Genomic DNA, 26,823 nt, shown 5'->3' on the forward strand with positions numbered 1-26,823 from the left:
CACAAAGGTCTTAAAAAGAGGAAAAAAGGCAAAAAGGTTCGGAATCGTGACCTGGGCATGCGCGGGAACACGCGTGGTAGGAAGCGCGCGAAATCCACGTTTTTATCGAGGCTTGTAACAACTTGCAACCAAGGTTACAAGCAGATGTAAAACAACATCCACCGCCTCACATAGCAAGCACTCCACAATTTCTTTTTCGTAGCAATGGAGATTGAGTTGACATGTCCTGTTTGCTTGGATCTTTTTCAAAGGCCGATCGTTCTTCCATGTTCGCATAACCTCTGTACACCATGCGCGCGGAAAATCTTGGAGCCAAACGGAGCGCCAAAGGCATGGGCGAAATGGGTGAAGGAAAACAGGAGCGCGGACTATAAGTCGCACTTGGAACCCGATGTAAAATGTCCAACATGTCGACGCAAAATACCTTTCGATCCAAAAGGTGTTGATGGTCTACCTCGAAATTTGATTTTGGAGAACGTAATTGAAAGATTCAAGGAAGAGAGAAAAACTCCAGGTAGATACCGAGAGGGAATTTTCTTTTTCTCCTTATTGAAACATTTCATCAGCTATCACATAGAAATATAAGTGGTTTTAAGGTTTGAGTTAATTTTTTTTCTTAGGAAGAACGTAATTGTCTTCGATTTTGCGTTCATCACATTGCGGATCACAATCCATTACAATGCAACTGCAATCGTCTTGGTGACCACATTAAAAAGTGTTCTTTATCGGTTCAATATCTATTAGTTTAATGCCTATGAAGAAAGTCTGCAGTACTCATTTATTTCAGCCTTGACCATACATTTGCTTTTTTTGAAATTATCTACAGTCACGGAATTTGAATTAAACATAGTCGTAATAGACTCTTGAGAGTTCTTTTCCGTTTTAATTATTTATGTGGGCAGCCGAACTATGTTTATTTCGTTGAAACGTAAAAATTAATGAGCGTCGTATGAAATTTTAAATTAAAACAATTTTTTAATTTCTTTGTTTCAAGTAAGCCAAATTTAATTTTATGCGGAAATTATTCGTTTGAATTCGTTTTCGTTCTTTATAATAATTGATGTAACTGTTGAATATTTCAGTAATTATGAGTGAACGTGTTTTAATTGGTACTCGTTTGTTCGGTCGATTGTTAGACTCTTGACAAAAAAAATGTGAAGCAGTTTTTAAAGAAATGACAAGAGACTTCTCTGTTATATTAAAAGTTTATTACGACGTCGTGAAAGTTCAGAGCTGTTGCACTAGCCGTGTGGAGAAATGAGCCGAAAAGCCAAACCAAAATAATCGTCGTGTCCAATCATATCGTCTGTAAATAGACGTTGGAACAAGCAACTATATTCGGCGCGGGGAAACTTTCATTACTATATATAATGCGACGTGGTGTTTTTGCGTCTGATTGTTAAATAAGATTGGCGCAATTCTTTGACATAACGCAACCAGCTCCAAGCGCGGGAAAATGTGCATAAATGATTTTCGGTTTGTTTTTTTTTCCGTTTTGTTACAAAGACAAAAACAAAAAAAACCAGTTCGAGGCGTCTTTGTTCCGGTCGAAAGGCATGCCAGCTGAAAACCTAACGCAGATCTAGGCTGAGTGTGACTTGTTTTGTTCTATAGCCAGACAAAAACCGCCAAATAAAAACCGCCGTGTTACGCCACTATGTTTCATCTTCTTCGGGCGTTCGACCATGCTGTTTAATTTTATTTCATGTTCGTTTTAGGTCAAGCACAGGAGGAACCTCTTCTGTGTCAATTCTGCGAAGATTACTCCCCTCAAAAAGCTACTTTGATGTGCAACGAGTGTGCCTTTCTCTACTGTGGAACCTGTTTCGATGCGTGCCATCCCAGCAAGGGCCCTTTAGCCGACCATACCATAGGGCCTGCTATAGCCAAGCCCACAAAGCGTCAAGAAAAGAGCATGCAATGTCAGCAACACAAAGAAGAGAAACTGGCTCTGTACTGCTTTGCATGCAAAGAGCCGGTGTGCTATTTGTGCAAAGAGTACGGCACCCATAAGGGGCACAATGTGGAACTGCTAGAGCCCGTATTTAGAAATGCAAAAGTAAGAATAGCACATTTCCTCCGTAGATTACTTGTTAGTTAATTATGATATTGTCGTACACAAAATTTTTCTCTGAACAATTTTTCAACTTGTAGGAGGAGTTGGCGAGAACATTAGGAACGCTGACAAGGAAGAATTACCATGTACAAAAGTCTCTTCAGTCCTTAGAGGGGATGTGCACTATTGCCAAGGTAAGTTTTTGTTTGATACGAAGAAAGGGCTGCATGCCCATGCAGCTCCCAATTCATCACGGTCCCCAGTTTTCCCGCGGTGCCTGAAGAGCTACGGAATCTATCCAAAGAGTTTCCACTTAAACAAGTCAACAAATGATACTAGCGAATAAAGTCTTTTACAACTTCCAGGGAAGCGATGGAAAGCTAAGAGGTGGTCGGCTGTACCTGTAAACCTGCCAACTTTGGGAAAAAGATATTCGATAATAAAGTCCTAAATAACCGTCGAGTAACAATGAAACAAAAATGATAATAATATAAAAGCTTGAAAATAAATTTATGTTACTTTATTAAATTTTAGAAGTCTGGTTGTGACGTTGAAGCTCATGTCAAGAGGGAATGCGACTCACTGATTGCTATAGTGGAAAAAAAGAAAGCGGAGCTATTTAAAAGAGTAGGTGATGAATATCAAGATAAACTAGGAGAACTTAGCGATGCCATGCACCAGTGTGAAAATATACTGTTACAAGGTGACGGCTTGGCTGAGTTCACACAAGAAGCTTTGAAGGAGGATAACCCCGCAACTTTCCTTCAGGTAAGTGCGACTGTCTATTCTACTACTGTGAACTGCAACTGTTACCAGGCAACAAGTTAGTCTGGTTTACACTAGGAACTTTAGAAAAATATAGCAGTCACATTATTTCAGGTGAATATTGACTTATCCTCCATGATAAATAAGAATGAAAACTGCGCTTTAAAAACAGTAGCAAGTTTACTTTGCCTACTCGTTTATCATCAATTAATTTGATCTTTTTTGCAGACAGCCGACGCCTTAAAGACAAGGTAACTAAATTAGCATAGTTTCCGTTCAAAGTTGAGTTAACCGACCACTGAGCTCTAAGGCAAATTCAAATCTGTACTCGAGCTAAGTGGTCCACCCAGCCTGAGCTGAGGGTATTACTACACCCCCCTGGATGGGATGCTAGCCCATTGCAAGCTTACCTCCCATCCCGCACATCATCATATTTTCCGGACGCCATTTATATTCTTGGGTGGAGGGAGACCTTGGCAGTAGTATGGTCTTTATTTGGCGACAATACCACAGAAAAAGGGCCAAATTTACCCTGGGCTCAAGATTGACAACACAGCACATTGACCCAGCCAGGCCTTAGCCACCACGTCACCCACACCACTGGGCATAAGATCTATAAAGAGGAAAGACAATACGCCGTCGTTGCCAAGCCAACCTCGTTTCTAGGTCCTTTCTTCGTCTCTCAAGAAGTCATTTTGAAATGAAAATACGTGTTTTTATTTTAAAGTGTTAATAATCTCCCGAGTAAATACCCAAACCAGAAAATCTCTCCTCCTAATTTTAGGTTGAATCTGATGCTTGAGACAATCAGAAAACTTCCGTCTGCATCTTCCATCACGCCCACTTTTGATCACATGGCTGTCGACACTTCATGGGAAAGAAAAGTGCTCAAGAAAGTCACGTGGCTTCAAAAACCAGGCAAGTGTTCTCTCAGGGGGTGAAATGTGCTGCTTATAGCAACAATCTACTCGTTGCTACGCCATTTTGACGCGCTTAATTCTGTAGAGGAAACCTAAATATCATTTTTAGAAAAAGTTTACTCTCTACCGCTGCGAGCGTTTATTAACGTTAACTGGATGTCCTCCGTTAGGTATCAGAATGATAGATTTCCTTGCAATTTGAACAACTTGTAAAGTGGACGGGGAACGAAAACTCAGAAAAATGTCTTGAACTAATCTGAATCCACAGAAATAGTTAGAAATAGTTCACAGAAATAGAAATAGTCCACAGAAATAGTTCTATGGCCCTCTGGTAAAAATTTCAGCTCTCAAAGCTTAAAGAACTCGTTCACTGAGAGTCGTAAAGCCAAAACGAAAGTAATCAGCCAATCAGAGCAAAGAAGAAAGCCACAAGGAGCCAATGACAACTCAAAGTAACAACAAGCAAGATGATCGATCAGTGCGCGGGAAATTAAACGCGAGTTATCGAGACACGATTGTCTTTAGTTTTGAATCTGATTGGTTCAGAAAATGGCGCCAGTTTTGTGGATTAATCAACGACTGAAGTACAACCGACAAAAAACAATCCCGGTCTACTTTCGAAACTCGATTAAAAATTTTTCTGACAGTGATGACGATCTGAACATATTTATCTTCATTAATATTTGTGAAATTTTAAACTACAGGTAGCCCTAAGTTTGTTTCCTCTCAATGTAAAGCTACAAACCGGACCATCCAATTGGTGTGGAATGCGCCACCAAGCGCTGTAGATGCTTATCACCTTGAGGCCGATATCTATTCACCTCCACAAGACTCTAGTAAAAAGGAGCATCATGAAACCGTCAAGGTATCAGTGGGGACTGCCTGTAGGTACAATCTTGAGTGTCTTCATTACAATGCTAGGGTCGTTGCCAGGGTCCGCGCGTCGAACAGAGCTGGAGAAGGACCTTTCTGTCAGGATATAACGATCTACACCGAGAAAGGTAAGACAAAATTGTTGCTTATTTTTTTTCTTCCCAATTTTTAGAGATTTTGCTATTGAATTTCGTAAAAGCAAACCCAAAATGTTACAACAGCCATTCAGAAAAAAAAAACCCCGACATATGGAGCCCCAGAGATTTGATCTCAAACAAATGTAACTAGCACATCTGCAGGTAAACGCGAATGAAAAAATCGTGATTGGTTTTAAATAATGCGTCTCACTGATCGAGATATGAGAGAGTGCCACCAATTCTGTTATGCAATCACAAAGCACGCCAACCAAAATCACTTTAATCCCGGAATATCCCCCCCCCCCCTCCCAACTTAACTGAAAAATGCCTAGAGAAGATGTGGCAAAAGTTTATTTCGTTCTGTTTGCCTTTTCACAGGATTCCATTTCACACTGGACCCCTCTTCGTGTCCAAAACGCGAATTAGTTTTCTCACGTGACCTACTCGTGGCAAAATTGACAAGTCCAGTCATGGTGAGTGTGATGTCCCACGTGCCACTCGCAAACGGTTGTCATTACTGGAAAGTCAGGATCGACCAGTTTTCTGGAACCGGTAACAACGGGTTTGTGGCCGTGGGTGTAGCCAAGGAGATGGACGATGAAGGTGTTATCGGTAAGATGATAAAAAAAACGTTTTGCATGTTGCAATTGCTGTAAAGCCAAAAATTGACGCAAAATGCTGGGGTTTAAACGGAGAAGTAGTAGGCATGACTTTTTGGCCACCAGCTAGTCGATAGAAATTATCTGTAGCTATGAATTATTTCACATTTACGTTTCTCATCTTCGCAGAACTTAACCTCAAGGATGCGGAAATAGATCGAAAGACATCAAAGAATTACGGTTGGAGCTTCATACGCCTCGCATTTTTGCTTGAGATAAACACTTTGCATACAAATTTTTGATAGCCCCTTAATAAAAGTCATCAATCACAATATCTGACCAAACACCTGCACAGAGTTCTCTTCCAGAAGGCTGTGAGCTTTAAGTAGGGCTAGATTAGCCAGTGAACACGAAAGAATGCTCTTTATTGTTAAAAAAAAGGGTTGTTGTTAGAGATTGTGGTCAATACACTCGTAATGAAGTAAGTACTGTTTGCCTAACGATGTGGAATTCCATACAACCCGACATTACACCGGACAAACCATTATCGTTCATTAAAAAGATACGCTCTTATTTATTACTTAAGTAAAATCAAGAAAGGATGAACTCATAGTATCCTAGTTATAGTTTTTTGGTAATTGCTCGTACACTGATCATACTTGAATCATTTTTATAAGGAAATGACACGGACTCATACGCTCTACAAATCCACGAGAACGGTACACTGTGGTGCGAGAATACTCACAATAGACTTCAAATCAAACAGAAAGCCAAAGAAATAAAAGGAAGCAACGTGGCAGTGTTATTGGACTTGGAAAATCAAGTGATGAATGTATACTGGAACGGAAAACTACAGACCGACGATTCCCGCCCTGGGGGACCCTCTCTGATGGGCGTGGTCGGACCTGTAAGGCCGGCCTTTACCGTGTATGGAAGTACTGTGCAGCTGAGTTTACAGACTGGACTTGAGAGACCAGCTGCATACCCTGGTAAGATATCAATTGCAGTGGTTCATCCATTAAGGGGTGGTCTTGAGACTAGAAAATAGTCCCCCTCTCAGGTGTCCCTCGATAAAAGTGACCTTTCTATAAAGGTAACGGAAATAAGTACTTATTGCGAACTTTTTCTGGTGGACAGATACTTGGGTCCCGTATATGGGGGCATCTAGAGATAATTTTTCGACATCTATTAAATTTTCTTACAGTGCTTTTAAGATTTTTTTCCTTAAAATTAATTTACCTTGAAATTCGAATACAACTCCAAAGTGGATATTCTATTCTAGAACCTCCTGTTATTCACCTCGAACAGTGCAGCGTAGAGAACACGAGAATCAACTTAGTGTGGTCTCCCCCAGAAAACTGCAACGTGGACTGTTACATCGTAGAGATCGACACCCTAGATCGGGAGGGGGACATCCATCAGGAGCGTAACTTCATTAAGGTGTACCAAGGACCACGCACCAAGTACACACTCAGGGGATTGGACTACAATGTTACTGTTCTCGCGCGTGTAAAAGCCTTGAATACCGCTGGCGAAAGTGAACCGAGTGATGAAGTTTCGCTATCGACTGAAAAGGGTAATTGGAATCAATTTAATTTCTGTATTTAGATTCGGCAGTAAAATATTTACATATGAGATTAATCTTACTTCAATCCTCAACTGATAACAGAGAGTGAGTAAGTTTGGAAGAAAGCTTCTATATCTTTAACGACTTCAGTGTTTCTTCAGTGCTCTATTTAACGTTCAGTATGGGTTTGGGAAGATGTACTTAAAGGAATAGTCTTTACAGAAACTTCTTAGTGGGTGGATATAAAAATTTTAGGAGAAGCTTTCCGCATGGTGATCCGTCAACGATGTTGAAACCGTTCTTTATGAATTACGAATAAGAAGAATGGGTAAAACTAAATGGTTGAATAGAGAAATCTTGCGAACGTTGAAATATAGAGTTTATTACTTGAGGCGATTAGAAAATGGTGTCATTTCTTGTCAACATCTTTGAACACAGTTGCCTTATTTTCAGGTGTTATTTTCAAATTGGACAAAGAATCTTTGCACGAATCACTCCGCCTGTCTGCTGGAAATCTGAAAGTAAAACAAAACAACATGGTACACGGGAACGCCTTTGGTACAGCGTTCCTGGCCGATGGCTGCCACTACTGGACGATAAATATTGACAACTTTAAAGGAGAAAATTCTTTTATAGCTGTTGGTAAGTTACTAAGCGACGGGCATTAAAATGATGCGGCATTAAAATGATACGGTCCACCTGTATTTTGTTACGCTTTACCAGCATAGCGACGAAATCGAAACAATTCAGAAGCGGGCCTTCTCTACCATTTATGGTCCTGATCTATCATGCACCAGAAGATTGGAAGTTTCCAACTTAACATCCCTTGCTAACCGTTGTCAAATTTAATGCGAGAAACTGTTTGTAAACATATTAAAGGACCCCAACCACAAGTTATACAACCTACTTCCAGCTTTCAACATTATGTAGTGGGGTTAGCAACATAGATACAATCTGCTCTTTCGTAACTTCTAAATCTGTTCTTCATTTGTAGGGGTCGCCAAAAAGATTACCCAGGATTCCATTCTGGGGAACACTTCTGGATCATACGCCTTACAAATCTTCGAAGGTACAACAGCTCGAACTGAGAACGCCAAGCACAAGATTCAGATTAAAAGAAAAGCAAAAGACCTGAAGGACAGTAGCCTTGGTGTTTTCCTGGACCTAAACAATCAGTTCCTCAACATTTACCTTGACGGGGAACTTCAAACGGACATTGGTCGTCCTAAGGGTCCTAGTTTTAAGGGGCTGAGTGGGGAATTCTGTGCGGCCCTGTGTCTGTATGGAGCCAAAGTGGAGATGACCATGGTAACAGGGATAGCCACTCCTTCAGTTCCAGGTAGTCAGCGGTAGTTGCCAAAAGAGCATCTAAAAAATAACTGTGCAAACTAAAGCCCTTTATAAAATTAAGATAAACAAAGACGCAGACACATAGAGGATTTTAATGTCTGGATCAATATTTTCAGATGCGCTGCTCATGTAGATGAACAATACAAAATAGATTTCCTCCACGTTACGCTTGGACAATTTGTATTCTGTCGCAAGGCTTTTTTTCATTGCCTCAGCTAACTAAGATCTCTTGATCGTTTAGGGTGAGCGTGGTGAGTGGCTCATTTAGTAGCAAGGTGACCAATTCTTCATAATTTACCCACTATTGTATCCTCTACCGGCACCAAGCAAGTACTGATTGTCACCAATCATGATTTTCTCTCTCCAGACTCTCCAGCATTCAACAAGGCCAGATGTAAAGTGAACAACACAACAGTGTTACTTGGCTGGCTGGCTCCGGAAACAAAATGCTGTGTTGATTATTATGTTCTTGAAGTGGACATGGTAAAAAGCTCCGAGTTTGCAACACGAAGGAAGAAGGACCGCAAGTTTAAACGACTGTACGAGGGTGCCGCGCGTGAATACGCGCTGTACAGTGTACCTTATAGTGTAAATGTCATTGCGCGCGTGTTCGGCGTGAATCCGACTGGTGAAGGAACTCCGAGTGAGGAGCTAATTCTTTCAACGCCAACAGGTAGGTGTTGAGGGGAACGATATGGAGGTGCAATCTGTCTATCTGACAGTCAGAACCTCATTCAGTCAGTCTGTCAGTCAGTCAGTCTGTCAGTCAGTCAGTCTGTCAGTCAGTCAGTCTGTCAGTCAGTCAGTCAGTCAGTCAGTCAGTCTGTCACTCTGTCAGTCAGTCAGTCTGTCAGTCAGTCAGTCTGTCAGTCAGTCAGTCAGTTTGCCAGTCAGTCAGTCTGTCAGTCAATTAGTCAGTCTGTCAGTCAGTCAGTCAGTCTGTCAGTCAGTCTGTCAGTCAGTCAGTCAGTCAGTCAGTCTGTCAGTCAGTCTGTCAGTCTGTCAGTCAGTCAGTCAGTCTGTCAGTCAGTCAGTCACTTAGTCAGTCTGCCAGTGAGTCAGACTGTCAGTCAATCAGTCAGTCTGTTAGTCAGTCTGTCAGTCAGTCAGTCTGTCAGTCTGTCAGTCAGTCAGTCTGTCAGTCAGTTAATTAGTCAGTCAGTCAGAAACTTCGTCACTTGGTTGGTCAGTCTGTCAGTCAGTCCGGCAGTCGATCGATAGGTCAGTCAGTCATTTAATTAGTCAATCAGCCGGTCATCAGTCAGTCAGTCAGTGAGTGAGTGAGTCAGTCGATTAGCCAAACAGTTAGCCAGTTAGTCAGTCATTTGGTCAGTCAGACATTGAGTCGATCAGTCTGTTGGCGGACAGCTAAACAGACAAACAGGTACACAGAAAGTCAAAGTAACAAGCGATATAGATACCAGGGCTACAGATCCATATCCAAGAATCATTGAAAAGCCTGAGAGTTGCAAATAAATCATCCTACACGAAAAGTCCTCGTGGCTGATCCACGGACTTCTTTTCCGCGGGACGAAAATGGAGGATTTGAAAGAGGCTGAACTTGTGCGACATCTCCTTTGACAACCACTATCTTTATGAATCTTAATTCGAAATATATTCCTTCTAGGCTTATACTTCCAACTGGATTCATCATCAGCGAATCACGACTTGGAACTAACCAATGAAAATTGTACTGTGAGTCTGAAAAGTCCTATGTACACTTTCATTTTGGGAAACGTGAAATTATCTACTGCTTGTCATTACTGGAGAGTTCACGTGGATGAATTCAACTCCCACAACAAACTCTCAATCATCGGTAAGTGAAGTTTCTAAAAAGAATCTTCCATTGGTGTGTCACGAGATCTTGTTGGGAGGACTGCGTGACGGAAATGCGGAGGTTCTTACTTCCGTTCTCTAGTTACCACATAAGAGGATTCTTAAGTTCTAATAAGTCTTCAGGCCAGAGGACTTTCGTGTCTGTTTTGGACTTCATATAATTGGAACGAGATGGTCTACCATCGCTTTACACCGGCTGGGAAGAAGCTTCGAAAACGTTTCGGTACTGTCTTGCCATGTCTAGAGTACATGAATGACAACGCTACAAGTACACAGGGATTGAACGGGGAGGGGGAGGGGGGAGGAATGCACTAGCAACTTGACCATACGGCTTTTTTTACAGATTATTATAGGGAACTTGAGCAGAGAAGATTTTGAGACGGGGATAGAAGCAAGAATTAAAAATCTTTTTACCTTGTGTTATATTACAGATCTTTAGTCTATACCGTTTAGATTATAAAACTAAAGCAAGGGTTTTTGCAGTATTTTGGTTGACGTCAAGGTGCTCTAGAAGAAGCTGAATTCTCTTTCTGATTTATCTTCGCTTTTTAAAAACGTCCGTTCAGTTAGATCCAACAACACAGCACAGGGATCCCGGTTGTTCCTTTAGAAGTCTGCCTCAGATCTTATTGGTCTCAGTCCGTCATTTCATACTTATATTAACCTTTGACGTTATCAATCATATTTTCTCAAACAATGTATTTTCCAACTAACAGGTGTCGGTGTCGCCCGAAAGGCTCTTGAGGACCCAATCTTAGGCGAAGATTCTGATTCTTATGCCGTACAAATCAACGAACATCCGAACGTTTCGTGTTCAAACACGAAGAACCGAGTGCAGATCAAGAGGTCGTCAAAGGAACTTACTAACACAAATATCGGCGTACTGTTGAACTTAGATGAATACTTTTTGAATTTGTATCTAAACGGTAAGAAACAATGCCAAGGGAGGGTAAGGGAAAACTGTTTCTGAACAAGTGCTCACCCACCCCTCCCCTAAACTAAAATTGACCCTGATCATTATTTGTTATCAGTTGGCTGTTGTTAGGGAGAGGTAGATGCACAAATTATCCCGGAAGAATTCTCAAGTAAGGGCAGAGTACGAGGGTAGTTTGCAATGTGCAAATCAGACTTCCGAGAAAAGAATTTGGAGAAAGAGAACTGAATCTGGTTTTTGGCGGCCAGGTATCATTCATGTGCACAGTGAAGACCCAGAAACGTCTCTTTGACTTTGATAAATGCGCCTTTCCTGGAAGTGCAGGACCGTAGTTGCCTTAAGTCATGTAAAAATCAGGGCACTCTCCTGCAATAGTATTGTGCTCTTTTTCCTGAGGCGTGAAGTTCTGTATTTGCCCGTGGGTGTCCCACACCACTGTCTTATACAAAGACCTTTTCTACCAGGAATTTTTACTTTTTCATACCCCTGGGAGATTTCTTCTTAAGCAGCTTTAACTTTCTTACACGTCAACACAATATTATATTTACTTTTTACACCTGTACAAGTCATTTCAACACATTCCCATTTGGCTACTTTACATAAAATACCACAATAAAATAGTCACTCAAATTAATAATCCAAATAAATCCCGTCAATTCCTCTTTATTCTTAGGCAAACTCCTGACGGATCCATCCAGACCGAATGGGCCGACATTTGTAGGTTTATTGGGGGAGTTTTATCCTGCGCTGAGTCTTTACGGAACAAATGTTAAATTGACCGTTTACACTGGAGAGTCGTACGATGAGTGACCGGGCTAAAATGCAAACAACGTTGTATCTTAATCTTAATTATATAATGGCATGTATTTCACACAACTGTACTTGTGTTCACGTTTAATCGAGTAATTTTCAGATGAGCGTCGAGGGGGTTGGTTTTACATCTATAAGCATAGTAATTTGTCTCAGAACTCGTGTCAAATTCTCAACCAACCTGATAAAAGACTGAAAGAAAAAACGTAAATTGGTTTCCCACTCACGTTTTCAGCTCTCGAAAACGTTAACTCGCACATAATCTGAGTTCTCATTGGCTCCTCTTAATACTTAGCTTTGTTCTGATTGGACGTTGTGACCATCTCAGTTTACGTCATCAATTGCAAAGCTCTTCCACAATGAGGTCTTCTCAAATAAAAATTACTGCGCGCACCAAGTTTAGATGGCGGGAAGTCGAAACACAGCAAGCATGCCCATCAAGGTATCATTATTTCAGAAACGTTATTAGGCATAAATGTAAGTAAGTTTCTCTTTTTTACCCGTAAGAGAACATGCTTCTCTAAAAGGTAAAACATTTGTCCGGCTGGATTGAGAAAAATGATCAAGACTGTGGGTTCATTAAACACTTCAAGTTGACACATGTTTTGTGGTTAAGCCCTCGCCAAAGCTAATTTAAAGTATTCCTTGAAATTTAATAATGCGAAGTTCGTAATAACATGAATGGAGAAATGCAAATGCCAAGCTTTCAAAGAAGGAAAACTTCTCTGCTTGTGCAGGTATACCAGAGCAAGAACGCTAGAAATACCCGTTTTAGTGCTCTGTCGGAGAAGCGGAAGACAATTTCATTTCAAAATGGTGCGCAATAACTTATATAACGCATTTTTCGAAACCTTATGAATTTTATTCTGTTCAGTGCATGACTGTAAAATCGCCCTCGGACACTTTTAAATATTTTTTCCCTATTAGAAAGATCAAATGCTTGGATTCCGCAAAATCACTAATGTGATGAATTGTGCATCATCTAATATAGTGACACCATAGATTTCAAACAGGAACTTCTCAAGGTAATTGAACGTAAAATTCATAATTGATAGTGCACGTTTTTAAGAAATGTCAATTAATAAACCATTTTCCAGTTGTGGTTGGTAAATGAAACCTCACCGTGTGAGCTATTCATTTTTTATTGCGCCTTGCGCAGGAGAAGGTCTGGCTTACGATTTATTTCCCTCGCAATAGCTGTTCAGTTTCGCTTCTAACGTTATTCCAGCTTTTGTACCTGTGGACAAAAGCCCAGTTCATTTAAACTAAATCTTTTGAGCTGTATTCAATTATTCCGTGAATGCCATTCACGGATACCCTATTATGTTACCATTCAATTGAAACGTATTTGGCAATATCTTCGTGTGGTGCTTAACAAATTGTACAAGGTGGTTTTACTGATTTTCAAGCTTGTGGAGAAAGACTTATATTAGTGTACATGTGTTACGATTCAGATAAAAGCTACGCATTGCTTCATTTCACGTGGTATTCTGTATCATGGTGTATAAAGTGGTTCGAAAGCGGTGTGCCGCTGTGAATAAAACCCTCATGTGTGTGATCAAAAAAGGAAAAGGCTTTTAAAATATTCGTGCAAGCTGGAGATCAAATGCAATGCAGACTCTGGTAATTTGTTAATTTTTCCAAAAGTTAGCCAATTTATCATGCAGAAAGACTTCTGCAATTTCTAAACTGTAACTGGAGGTTGACTGAGTTTGAGATGAAATACAGCTCAAGAACCGTACTTAAACCGGAATCTTCCAGTTTTCAAATTCAAGTTTCCCTTAAAAGGAAACTAAGGTATTTCCTTGTCATTTCCTTTATAGCCTGTCTCACTTCCTTAATTCGCCAACAGTAAAGAACAGGATTTAGCGATGAATTGAAGAATATAAGAGTTCCAGTGAATCCTTCAGCGACTGCCCAGGTTTCCCCGGTCACCGCTTTTAATCCCGACACTACACTGTACGGCAGATAACAAGCCAACAATGTCAAGTGAACCCAAAGCGCGTTTGAAACGGTCTTCTTATACCGCTGGACGTTTAGCAGAGAGTTTTTGTTGTTTAGTTTTTGGGAACCAATGGTGCGAACTTTCAGTCGTTGCAAACGGAGAACGTGGTAAATTTTCGTGTAGCAAAAAGTCGAAATTACCACGCAAAGAAATATACCCGACGCACTGAGTATATAAAAGAGAAAGCGATATCTCTCTCGTGACAAGAGTCCAAGACCATTCGCGATATTTAACATCCAGAAAAATATTACAAAACTGCGGACCCGTCTTGCGGTCACTGCTTGTCTGTATTTCATCCCGAGAGAGAGGGCGAGTAATCTATCCACACTTATAAAGGTCAGTACAAAAAGAGACATTCCACTTAAGATGGCACTGCTGACATAACTTGACCTAACAGTGAACCGAAAAATCGGTATATTTTCAACGACAATGGATATAGAGTGCAGGGCAGCTAAAGGATGAGTGAAGAGGCCAACGAACAAATCAGTCAAAGCCAAATTACGCAAAAGAAGTCTTGAAGGTGTATGAAGTACAGATTCTTTCCGTAGAGAGAGCACAATCAGGATGTTTCCTGAACTCGCCGTAAAGAACAACACAATATTCAGACAAGCAAGTGCGATGAACGAATTGAAAACGTACGGCGTATTTTTGGAGCGAGTTATCAAAGGCTCCGTTTCATTCATCATCCTGAAAATTGGTATCAGGTTCGCTCTGATTCACAGACGATGTTTGTAGTTGTTACATGTTCCCATAGGAAAGGTAGTCGACTGATGTTTGAACAGTTTTTTTTTAGTGTTCCGATAGCCCGCCTCTAATAAACATTTCATTTAGTGCATGCTGCGGAGAAACGCACCTTTGCGAGGCAACCAAATTGGACTTTGTTGCTACAATACGTCACTTCACAGTATGACACAAACGTGCACTACGATTGGTTGAATTTTTTTTTTCACGGCACTTAAGTCAATATGCTTTTTTGATCACCACTGAGATAGAAGCAGTTTTTTTTACATTTAGGATGTGTTCGGTTTATTTTTCTGTTTAAATAAAAATTTGATCGAGCTATATTTGAATTGGAAGTTATCTAGATTTTAACGCGTTGAAGAAATGTATTGATCACATTTAAAAAAGAAACATTGTCCTTTCCACTGGGGTGATAAAACCAACGGGTTTTTAGAGTCAGGCTGTGGAAGTAAAAAGTAAAAAAAAAAAAAAAAAAAAGTTTCGCAGCTTTTTCTACATAGTGGTCTTTTCACTGAATTTTAATTTCCGTTTAGAAATAAAGAGCATTTAGAAATCACGGTCTTGCCAACTTTCCATTTGTTGGCTTCATCTCATTAACTCTTCTGAGTTCTATGTTCAAGTGGCGGTGCTGCTGTGATAAAAAAAATATCGTTTGAATAATAATTTTGCAGCATTTTTGAATATGTATCTGCGACAGCTATGATTTTATCTCGAGCAGATTTGTAACCTATGGAGAGTTCAATGAAAAGAGAAGTTTATCATCAGTTTAATTTTTACGTATGATGCACGATCCTCGCAGTAGAGAGCGCTATTTATGCAATAGCGAAATTCAGACCTGAAAAAAATCAGGCTTGTACGGGATTCGAACCACTGACCTCTGCGATACTAGTGCAGCGCTCTACCAATTGAGCTAACAAGCCAACTGGGAGCAGGTCGTTAAGTTGATTCGTAATAAACCCGTGGTGGTAAATCAGATACGATGAATATATGAAGTTCATATATTTTGAACTGCGGTTAGAGATACGTATGATGCACGATTCTCGCAGTAGAGAGCGCTATTTATGCAATAGCGAAATTCAAACCTGATTTTTTTCAGGCCTGAATTTCGCTATTGCATAAATAGCGCTCTCTACTGCGAGGATCGTGCATCATACGTATCTCTAACCGCAGTTCAAAATATATGAACTTCATATATTCATCGTAGTTTAATTTTTATTTTGAATCAAGTAAAAGTTGACCAGCGTTCGGTAAAAGTTTGGTTATTTTTTCAGAAGTGAGATCGCAAGACCTGTCACCAAAGTATACAAACGCCTGATCAGAATGAGGATGCAGTGTTGCTTGTCAAAAGAGGAATGACTTGAATTCTATAATCGGAAAACAAATTTTTTTCATTCACTTTAGACAGTCAGGAAATTTTCATGACGTTGAATTGCATTTGACGCGAAAATTTGATTAAACCCAAAAATTATCTATTTATCATTGTTCAAATATACTTTCGAACATGCCAATTTAAAAAGTGCTGGCAAAGAGTTAATATTCTTTAAAATCATCGCTTAAACTCTTCAACGCTATTACTTTTTTCTCATTCACATACTGTGATGCTCTAATTGTCTTTCACAGATTCAAATACCGGCGTCCATTTCGAAAAAGCCCTTAATCTAGCGGTTCATTTAATTATACAGACAGTGGTGACGATAAATTTCTTCTGCACGAGCAAGTGTCCTATAGGTTACAAAAGAAAAAAAACGGTTCTTTTTATCGAAAATAGTAGCATTGGACCCATCAAATCGCACTCCCAACATCCGCTATTTCTTAAATTAAACCTTCATTGACGCAAAGACATTGTACAATCTAATCGTTGATAAAATTTGATGTCGGGTGCTGGCTCCCTGTTTGTGTACTCGTTCCGTTTTGGGGCCATAAAAATTTTTCAGCAAATAAGTTACGGTAATTTAAAACGTTTTTAGTCCCGTACATAAGTAAATAGCTTTTATGATGGGGTAAAGAAGATCCAAATTAGAATTCAGACCCTTTATTTGCTCAAAGTTGTTTTGTAGGGCCAGACACACGCAAATTTACTTAGTCGTCATCGGTTAATTACTGTTTGCTTTCTTCTTCTGTTTTTATGCGGTATGTAATTTCAAATACGTTTACTTTCAGTAAAAGTCTGATCTTTTCGTATAATCTGATTATCTTTTTGAATTGCAAATAATGGAGAATGCTTCAGCGTTTTTACTTGTGAAAATATTGCAATGTTTCGCCTCCAGTGGAACATGAGCGAGTCATCAGATCGAGAACAATTTAGATGCAGGAACTGCCCCTACTTTTCAAATTAGGATTCTTTTTTTTTTTCACCCACTCCGCGTTTAATCTCTATGGAAATTTGAATAAGAATGAAAAACACTGAGGTGGGAGCTCGCCTCATTTTAGACAAAAGATGGTGACAGACAGAACTTATAAGACCAAGCTCTGTTGCACCATACCACAGACGTCATACCCCAGTTCAATCATTGACAGGCAGAAAGAAAAACATAAATGATATTAGGACACTCCCACACTTGTGAAATAACTTTGGGGTAAGTTGTTTACTTTTTGGTCAAAACACTCTTTCTATCTTCTACCTATATGTAATCATTCCGTGAATAAATGCATGCCTCTGAAAGTGAAATGCGAAGCTTGTCCGGAAGTCAATGACACAGGCAGACTGGAAAGAAAAAGAAATTTCTCTTGTTGCCAACATGAGTCAAACTAATGTTTTCCTCATCTGGGCTCTTTGCCATTCTACCACTGAGTGTTAAGGCACTCGCGAGTTGCTGGGACGTTAAGCGTGTTCATCTTAAAACCATTGTGTGTCCTGCAAGAACAAATGTCTTCCTGTTTTGAGTTGTGATAAAAATTAAGAAAGAGCTTTTAAGATAACTACGAAAATGGAACTAAGAAGCTAGCGTTTTGCCAACAATAAGGACGTTTTCCGTTATTGACAAAGGCGCATTCAGACAAAATCTGAAGTCATGTTGCAACAACTGGCAAAGGGATTTTTCAAAAATTACTCCTTTAACAACGTCTAATAGCAAAAGCACTAAAAAATTATCGTAATTTGCTCTTTGTTTACGGTAGAAGACGCAAAACTCAAGCGATTGTGTCAACTTTTGGAAATAACAACAAACGTTGCTTTCTGCCAAACCTAAAAAAAAGAATTAAAAAAGAAAAACTGAGTGATTCGAAGATTTACAGAGTGACACATTCCAATTAAATGGCAAGGGATTTATGCTTTGTTTTTCATTATAAACGAAGGTAATCAATATAATTTCTTTAAGAAGTGAGATAAAAGATATCGTTAAGATTAACGAAATGTCATGTTTCAAAGTCATTTTGACAAATCTCTGTCAACTTTTGCTCTTAAAATAAACCGTCCCACCTACTTTCGAGATCTTATTTCCTTTAATTTTTCATATAAGCGGAAAAAGACCCACAAATTAAGCTAGTGGCAATTCCTTTTCGATTATGGCGAACAACAACAGTGTAGCAACTCGACCGGCCTTGTTCTTTCAAGTCGAAAGTTCTCCGCATGTCTTCAACACTTTTCTCGCTCTGTCTGTTTTGAACATCATCCTCTCCATCTCTGCGACTTTTGGAAATACGTTGATATTCATTGCACTACGACGAGAATCCTGCTTTCATCCGCCTTCGCGACTATTAATACTCAATTTGGCGATCACAGATTTGTGCGTCGGTCTCGTCGCTCAGCCAGTGGCGGCGTTGCATTCGATCTCCATTTTCTCTGGCCGTTTGCACGTCTACCAGTTCACCGTGGTATCAACGTACATTACAAGTGCCGTCCTAAGCGGAGTGTCTCTCTTTATTCTAACCTTCATCAGCGTGGACAGATTACTCGCCTTGTCGCTCGGAATGCGATACCGACAAACTGTGACTGCCCCGCGGGTCCGTGGATTTGTGATATTTTTCTGGGCGGTAAATATCACAAATGGCTTAGCGCGATTCTTGAAGAAGAGATATCTCTTCTATCTCGTTTGTCTCACTGGTATACTTCTTTGCGTTGTTATTTCTACATTTTGCTACGCGAAAATTTGCCACACACTCTGTGCGCAGCAGGCAAAAATCCAGAACGTTTTAACCCAAGGACTACAAAATAAAAACCCTCCAATGAACATGGCTCGGTACAAGAAAACCGTATCGAGCGCGCTTTGGGTTCATTTAACACTACTGACCTGTTATCTGCCGTACAGCGTAGTGTCAGGGTTGAAGGCTGTTACTGGTGATGTCTGGCCTGTCGCCGAGGGATTAACAGGCACTTTAATCTTCTTTAATTCGTCACTGAACCCTGTACTTTATTGCTGGCGCATCAGAGAAGTCAGACATGCTGTGAAGAAAACGATCAGGCAATATCGATATCGCAGCCCACAAACAAGTGATACTGGTTTTGAATGAGGACAAGTTTATGAACACTGCCACCTCAAAAATCGGGTTAGGCATCGTGGAGAAAACCACGAAATTGCTGCGGGAAAGTAGCAAACGTCAAATTTTGAACGTTGATTACGATTAAGTAACCTTAGATGAATAGGCGAAGAGTAAGTCCGTGCACAGGGGCACCTTGACTAAAGCCACCTCCATGAAAAAATCATTTAGGCTGAAGGGAAATTAAACTGACGTCAGAGAAAGCTAGCTATCTGGTTTTGAAGAGCCTTACTAACCAACTGGGGTTTTAGATGGTTAGAAAATTTACAAATAATTAAAACTGAAAAATAAAAAATATCATGGAATATAGCATATATATGAAGTCTGTATATATCCATTTAATTTGCGAAAGTGTATGACGGGAAAATTTCTAATGTAAATACGAATAAAGGGCATTAAAAATTATCTGAAACCAAAATTGTGTGGACGATGGAAGATAAGGCTTATTCAAATACCATTATAATTTCATTGCAACTCTAGCGTCTGACACTGATAGAACCCACTTTCGTTGTAAATGTCTGCCTGATAGCTTATGATTTTATCCGCATTCGCTGTCCTCCTCGAGACTTGACAAAGTATTTAGGCTAAAAATGCTTGCTGCATAAATATGATTTTTTGTTTAGAGGAGTGTTCTCTCTTCGGATTTTTACCAGTCACTTCTGGAGATGATCTTTTTTTGATAGCGGAAACTTCAGCTCGTACAACCAAAGGCTATACAATATCTAATCATCATGTTTTACCTAAACTTTCACAACGTCTTAACTTATTATATACTTCCTCTAGTAATCTTCAAACGTGCTTGACCCGAGAGCCTCACTTTCGCGTACGCTAATATAAGAAACCGCTGTCCAATTAAACTGCGCACACGGATCTGGAATAAGAGCTATTATGAAACAATAACGTCCTCTTGTGTTTCAATGTCCTCATTAATGCGAGCATAATTGTTAACATCTCTTGACAAAAAGAAGCTTCTAGTGAGGATCGGAAATTGGTTCGCTGGACAAAACCACTACTTCCACGGTACATACATCCGGTTGAACGTCAGGCATGCGTGAGGGGATTAAATCTGGCCGGCCGAGCACCAATTTCCCACGCAAAATTTCAATGGAGCAACCAAAAAGCGAAAGGAAATTGAAATCTTTAAGTTGAAACAAAAGTAGAATAAAGGAAAACTCGATTTTTCTTTTACAGAAAGTTTGTTCAAGTAAGGGTATCCTGTTGATACAATTCTGTAGTAAGGCTTACCCTCCCCCCCTTAAAAAAATATACGCTTTTTAACCCGTGACGTGATACTGTAAAGAGAAACTCACTCTTAGAGATCAGAGGGTTAAGAGAAAAAAAATGATAGTCGAACCTGTATTAAAATGACACCGTATTACGCATTCAAATTTTTTTTTTTGCGGTCCTTAATCAGTCCCGAATTTGTTTCCCCAAATATCCATAATTTTCACCTCTATTAAGCGGTGATGGTTACTCTTCACCCACTCCCAACACCCGTATTGAATAGACACTGAGAGTGAGACCATTCAAATAAAACTGAGAACAATTTTACAAAAAAATTCTTCACCCATGCTTCCCTCCAAAATTAAAGCAGTAATTTAAAGTGAGATTCTCCCCCAGCCCCCCCCCCCCAGGCATTTGAACTTTTGAAGATTGTTCCATTCAAATTCACATTTCCTTGTGCCAAAATTGTGTTCAAATGCCCTACCCAAGCACTGGATTTGATAGTCATTTTTTTTGTAAAAGTAAAGATCAGTGACTGTGACTTTCAACTACAACTTTTTTCTTTCAAATCATCTGCTTGCAAAGTGAACTCTTTACCTCAAAACACCTCTATTTCAAAAGATAAAATGTGTACTCTGCTTGAAAACCTTGGCAGTTCCCATTTAAATTTCCCACCCCTGGGGACAGTAAACAGTCAAAAGCCTGAGGGTAGCCCAAGAAGGAAGGGGGGGAAGGGGAAGGCAGTTGGCGAGTAAAGCTTTGAATTGACCAGTGGATTAACAGTATGATTTTTCATCAGCACTTATGGCAAAGTGAGGTGAAGATAGTAGGATAAAAATATCAGAACAGTCAAAGGTTTCTTTTATCAACAATATTCTGCAAATATAACATTTCCACTCAAACCATCAAAAACCAACATTTACTGTATTCCTGTATTGATTATTTTGTTAGACAAAGTACCTCTAACAAAAATACAAAAAACTTTTAAAAGGCTTGAGTAACTTCACCTCTGAGAAAAATTACACACAAAAAGTGAATTCACAATTACTGACTGTTTCCTAGCCTGTTCCACAAGCCTGTTCCAATTGTTTGAAATGTTTCTGCAAGTTCTCTCAAAAAAACTACCTGTACAGCCGTACACCAGTGCTTAACAATCACTACATTTTTGTCTTAACTATTGCAGTGGTGTTGGCTTCGTAAATCACAGCAATCCTCACTCACTTTCTTTCTTCCAATCTTACATTGATTTTAAGACAAAAGTAATACAGTACACTGGAAAAAAAAAGAAAAGAAAAATGGAGCCGTCTTATTTGAGATCATTACACAAACCTACATGCATCAACAGACATGCATGTCCAAGAAACCCTGTTATTCAGGTTAACAGCAAGATCTACAGCACCTGCTAAAAAGTTACTTATCTGTTTATCTGTTGATTATGTAAATTACTGCTTAGGCGATCTTGTTGACAACTGTGGTGTGGAGCGAATTTAACTGTGTTGTCCACCTATCCAGTCCTTGGAACCTATCCACACTCTGTGTGGTTCTGTTCAATTCAAGAAGTTGATTTACCTGGTCAATGCGGCCATGAATGGTATTGTCCAGTATGCACTGCACCAGAAGGCTTTCCACTTCTTCTGTATCAATGTTCAACTCTTTGGATATAAATGGGATGTGGATCCTTGTGTATGGCTTGATCAGCTTGATAAGCACTTGAGTCCTGATGTTTCTTAAGAGATCTTCAATATGCTCCCTTATAAAAGGGTCATCCATAATGTTCTTACGGTTGGTTTTGAGAATTTTCTCAAACTCATTGATATCATCGTTCTGATAAGCACTGACAAGATTTGTCATGGCTAGAATCTCTGGGTCATTTTTGTAAGGTTTTGCTTCCTGTGAGTCAAAAGGATTGATCCCAGATTTCATGAGCATGTTAGCCAAGACAAGATATTTCAGGCAAGTTGTGCGCCTTCCACTTCCAGACTCATCATAGTTCTTAAAAGCCTCAAAGAAATCAGTGTGAGCTGCTCCATAGTCTCCCTCGCGTAAGTGCATCTTACCACCACACTCTCTGATCACCCCCATAATAAGAGGATGTGGAATGGCTGACTTGATGTGAAGGGACTGTTCATACAAAGCTTTAAGCTTTTTGTTATTTTTCTGAGCTGTGTACATCTGGATCTCTAGGGCATAAATCTCTAGCAACTGAGTTCCCTTCTTTAGATCATCTTCCCCTTCATCTGTCTGACATGACTGATGCAGTTGTTTCAAGATTTTTGCCAGCTTGGTGAATTCTCCTCTGTCAAAGTACAACTTTCCCAGCTTTGTGTTTGTCTTGAACCACAGTCTATCATTCTTTGCATCTTTCAAGGCTTCCAGTGTGGTCTCATAAAAATTCTGTAGCAACTCCATTTGCTTCGAAGTGGAAATGTAATCAAGAATAGAGTTGATAGACTTTTCAGAGTGGTTTCTTGTGACAGCACTCTTTATATATGTGAGCAACTGCTGATAGCGTGTCATCATCTCATCATAGTGACCCAGTTTGAAGTTGATCTTGATCATTTGTTTCAGTGCTTTGAATCCCCATTCACCTTTTTCTGTTTCAAGATCCAAAACCTTCTGAAAGCTCTGCAGTGAGGCATTAGGATCATCTTCTTTCAAGGCTTTAGAATTGTAGTACTGGTTTTCCAAATCCACATCGGGCTCTGAGGCACTGTCTTCAGAGTACTCCAAGTCATAATCTTCATCGTCATCACACATGAAATCATCATCCATGTCCGACATTTTAAAGGGGCACTGGGGCAAAACCATAAATCATAGTTAGTGGACATCTTCTTATCATTGCTCTTGATTGGTATGAATGCAACCTTTATGTTCATAGACTTATCCAGAGCTTGTTTTAGGTCTTTGGGGGCTAAAAATGTCTAGCAAATGCTTTACTAGCATAATTTATTCATTCTTTGAAAAAGCTTAATTAGGTCATTGGAGATCCCATGTTTATGATCCAATATCCTTAGGAGCAGGCCTTTCTCCTGGAAAAAGACCTGTTTTTCATTTTCCTTGATCCAGACTCTTGGGGTTACACACTCCAATGCTCTACCATGGACATAACACAGAGACTCTGTGGTGAGCAAGGTCCAATCCGAAGTTTATGACGCTATCAACCTTACCGATTCCAGCAGTATGCAGATCATGCATCAACTACAAACTTGGTAATAGACCTTGATCACTATAGTCTCTGTGGTTCAAAGGTAGAGCATCATTCCATGGAATGCAAAGATCTGAGGTTTGATTCCTCATGAGGACCCAGAATTTTTTCTTTTATTTCTTCTTTGAAAAGATGAAAAAACATCTTTCTCTATTTCTTTACCAAGCTCAAAACTAACCATCTTTCTTATTCTTGTTGTCAAGAATATTTGAAAATGAAAATGACCCAAACATGTACCATATCATTATCACTTTTGTTGAAAACATGTTGCTGAGTACAAAATTGTTGAGTTGAACAGTAACCTTGCTATTAGTAAATTACTAGTGCCACAGTTCATACTTACAAAGGAGGGAATCTGATAATCTCTGTTGTCTTCAAGAAATACTTCAAACTAGAGGAATAGTATTAATTGCAAGGGTTACATAACTGCTATGAATTGTGCATGGAGATATCAACACCCTTCAGTAATTCTCAAGTCAGAAAATGCACCTCAACAAAATTATTCTGTCCCGAAAGATGGTTAAGTTAATGCAATTCATCATGCTTGAGAACTGTCACAGAATTTAAACAGCAAGTGAACGAGGGTAATTAAGAAAAGGCTTTTAAATAATTCTGGTATAAAACCAGATGTTTACAGACATGCATTTGTTAAGCCGCTCTCTTCAATTTGTGTGCAGCTTAAGGATGTATTGCATAATAGGTTACACAAAAAACACAATACGTATGAATTTGAATGGTCGGAGAATACTTTGAAACTAGTTCTGAACCAACTTGGCACGCCCGCATAGCACGATGGTTTGTGCCTTGATCCTGTTCGCCATTTTCACCGGAAAATTGTAAAAAATATTTGCCGCTGTAATTACCTTACACTTACCTAAGTTCGTTTAATACAAAGAAGAAACCATAATACCTGTATAAGAGAGTAAATACGACGTGAACGAGAAGCTTTCATGAAAGAAAGCTTTGTCGATTAGAAGATTGCAAAAAATTTCAAGTCAGAGAACTGCATCTCAACATCAAATTCTGTCCCGAAAGATGGTAAAGATAGATGCATTTCATCATGTTAAAACATAGATTTGTCTTTTAAAATGTAACAAAAAGGGAGATGACTTACAATTTAAAGCGCCACTGGTATATCGGAGAATAAAATCGAAAGGTCACAGTTTCTAGTCGTGAAGACAAAATCGCTTTTACCCCAATGACTTGTCCATGTGGAAAATGCGGAGGAGACTGGTATGGGAGAACGGTATCGAGGCTACTTGCAAAAGAGGCTGAGAACAATGCGCGGGAAAATCAATGAAATAAAAAACTGAAAAGGCAAATTTTTAAAACAAAGAACGTCAGGACATGGCTACGGTAACATCCTTGCCGGACGCTGTAATTATTCATATTCTCTCTTATCTCGACTATCCTCGTCTGGTACGATGCTCAAGGGTTTGTTCGCGATGGCACAGGCTTTGCTACGACCCCAGCTTGTGGAAAATTGTCCGTATTCGGCCGAAACATGCTTCGGAAGTGGCAGCTGATACGGTCGCAAGGGTTGTCGCTCGAAGGACTAATCTTATTTCAAGCATTAATCTAACGAACTGCACAGGTGTAAAAGATGAGTCTTTGAAGCATATTTCCGAAAACTGTCCAAACCTGAGAAAATTCTATCTAAATGGATGTAATTTCATCACAGATTATGGCATTTTTGCTTTGGCGCGCAATTGTGATGCTCTGGAAACGGTTTCGATACCTTTGAAGAATGTTTCTGAAAAGGCTCTCTCTGCTTTGGTTAAAAATAACTCAAGTCTACGGAAGCTGTACGCTTACTCCATCGCTGTTACAGAAAATACAATTAAGGTAATCTCGTCAGTATGTCCTGAACTTGAAAAAATGATTATTTACGAAGCTTCCTTGGAAGACGATCAGAAAAGTTATGCTGATGTTTTGACCGATGAAATGGTGCGGCTTTTGGCGAATGGATGCCGAAAATTGAGAAAGTTGACCCTCAGATACAACCAAGTTCTGGTCAGCGACAGAAGTTTGGCGGCTTTAGCGAAAAAATGCCGCAAACTGGAGTCTTTCGTGATCGATTATTGTGACAGAGACGGAGGAATAACTGACTTTGGAGTTTGTACAATAGCTCACTTATGCCGAAATTTAAAATGCTTGAACATTTCCAATGGCGTCATCACCGATGTGTCGTTGATCGTGATTGCTGATCAACTTCCGTTTCTCGAAGATTTGTCGCTGGAATTTAGCGAAATTACTGACGTTGGAGTGTATGCACTAATGAACAGATGCGAAAAACTGGCAAGGCTCATTGTCCATAATTCGGATAGTATTGAAACAGGTATTACCGACAACACTGCTTGCGTGATCGCAAATTATGCCAGCGATGAGTTTCGATCTCTTGGCCTTGGGTTCGCTGATATAACGGACGAAGGACTAAAAACAATTTGCTTCAACGTGGAGCTTTCGTTTTTGTCCATAAACGGTTGTAGTAAACTCACTTACGAAGGTCTGAAATCATGCTTTTGTTATCTAGACTGCTTGTGGAATTTAGATATTTCTTTCACGGATATTGTGGGCAAAGACGAACAGCTGTTGGAAATAGGTAATTCTCTACCGTGTTTGGAAACACTTGATATTACGGATTGTTTCAGCGTTTCACAAGAAAGCGTAAAAGCTTTTAAAGAAAAATTTCCTCATTGTAAAGTTAACATGTAGGAATCGAAACCCACCGGAAAAAAAGTTGAAACTTCTTGTTTCAACCTGTTCAATGACTCATCACAAAACTGTTCCTTTGTTATAGTCGAAATACATTATCTGTGCTCTTGGTAATAGCCTTTGACCGCTTGCAAAATGGTAAAAACTTTTAAAAAAATTATTTACGCTTGCTTTGGACAGATTTATTTAGTGTATAGAATGTTTCCTTTGTCTCGGCAATTTCATATTTAATAGAAATCAAAATACAAAGGTTTGATCATTGCCCAATGATTTGGAGCAATGTTTTATTTATGAAACGATAGCTTGCTTGTACAATCAGAGAAAGCAGCATTTTGGGCTGAAAAATATTAAAATTTTCGCTTTAACGCGTGAAAGATGCTTTGGTTTCGAACCATGCAAAGTCATGTCAAACGAACATAGTGCGTTTCTGTTTCCATATATGGAGATGTTTAGCTAAGTAAGACATCTTTAATCTCAAAGTTAATATATTGTCATTCAAATACCTTAATAAATTTGAAAAAAAAAGATATCAATAAAACTTGTCTTTTACTTTGAGTTTGAAAAATTTAGAGATTGTCTCAGAAATATGTTTTTCAGCTGAGTCTTCTAT

General features: G+C 39.5%; 5 protein-coding genes across 8 annotated transcripts; 3 read left to right on the forward strand and 2 right to left on the reverse strand.

The window, feature by feature from the left end:
- The first annotated feature begins 129 nt into the window (after positions 1-129).
- LOC111339296 (E3 ubiquitin-protein ligase TRIM9-like) lies at positions 130-15,070 on the forward strand. Of its 2 annotated transcripts, XR_015988945.1 has the most exons (17): positions 130-514; positions 1,719-2,059; positions 2,155-2,250; positions 2,591-2,824; positions 3,050-3,072; positions 3,606-3,743; positions 4,450-4,742; positions 5,130-5,363; positions 6,028-6,339; positions 6,633-6,926; positions 7,371-7,559; positions 7,912-8,256; positions 8,635-8,940; positions 9,895-10,083; positions 10,820-11,029; positions 11,711-12,872; positions 13,671-15,070. XR_015988945.1 is itself a non-coding variant. In XM_088725775.1 (16 exons), the coding sequence occupies exons 1-16, from the start codon at positions 205-207 to the stop codon at positions 11,845-11,847; spliced, it is 3,651 nt and encodes a 1,216-aa protein (XP_088581901.1). In that variant the 5' UTR covers positions 130-204; the 3' UTR covers positions 11,848-13,323. The 2 variants fall into 2 exon arrangements, 1 of the variants encoding a protein (XP_088581901.1); XM_088725775.1 differs by lacking the exon at positions 13,671-15,070 and having other exon boundaries at positions 11,711-13,323.
- Positions 13,618-14,538, reverse strand: LOC148728216 (histamine H2 receptor-like). The gene has a single exon (XM_088725776.1). The coding sequence runs from the start codon at positions 14,536-14,538 to the stop codon at positions 13,618-13,620; it is 921 nt and encodes a 306-aa protein (XP_088581902.1).
- Positions 15,071-18,083: 3,013 nt separating the features above from the next.
- LOC148728217 (adenosine receptor A2b-like) lies at positions 18,084-19,487 on the forward strand. Its single transcript, XM_088726019.1, has one exon. The coding sequence runs from the start codon at positions 18,098-18,100 to the stop codon at positions 19,040-19,042; it is 945 nt and encodes a 314-aa protein (XP_088582145.1). The 5' UTR covers positions 18,084-18,097; the 3' UTR covers positions 19,043-19,487.
- Positions 19,488-21,196: 1,709 nt separating this feature from the next.
- On the reverse strand, positions 21,197-24,733 carry LOC111339311 (COP9 signalosome complex subunit 2). Of its 3 annotated transcripts, XM_088725778.1 has the most exons (4): positions 24,613-24,733; positions 24,373-24,408; positions 23,842-23,889; positions 21,197-23,086 (listed from the first exon to the last, which is right to left on the reverse strand). In XM_088725778.1, exon 4 carries the CDS (start codon positions 23,072-23,074, stop codon positions 21,743-21,745), a length of 1,332 nt encoding a protein of 443 aa, XP_088581904.1. In that variant the 5' UTR covers positions 23,075-23,086; positions 23,842-23,889; positions 24,373-24,408; positions 24,613-24,733; the 3' UTR covers positions 21,197-21,742. The 3 variants fall into 3 exon arrangements, with proteins under 3 accessions (XP_088581904.1, XP_088581905.1, XP_022801674.2); XM_088725779.1 differs by lacking the exon at positions 24,373-24,408 and having other exon boundaries at positions 24,613-24,728; XM_022945939.2 differs by having other exon boundaries at positions 24,373-24,714.
- A 71-nt stretch (positions 24,734-24,804) lies between these two features.
- LOC111339312 (uncharacterized) lies at positions 24,805-26,768 on the forward strand. Its single transcript, XM_022945940.2, has one exon. It carries the CDS (start codon positions 24,846-24,848, stop codon positions 26,211-26,213), a length of 1,368 nt encoding a protein of 455 aa, XP_022801675.1. The 5' UTR covers positions 24,805-24,845; the 3' UTR covers positions 26,214-26,768.
- The last annotated feature ends 55 nt before the right edge of the window (positions 26,769-26,823 follow it).

Source organism: Stylophora pistillata, chromosome 6 (genome assembly GCF_964205215.1).
Source record: "Stylophora pistillata chromosome 6, jaStyPist1.2, whole genome shotgun sequence".
Lineage (NCBI taxonomy): Eukaryota > Metazoa > Cnidaria > Anthozoa > Scleractinia > Pocilloporidae > Stylophora > Stylophora pistillata.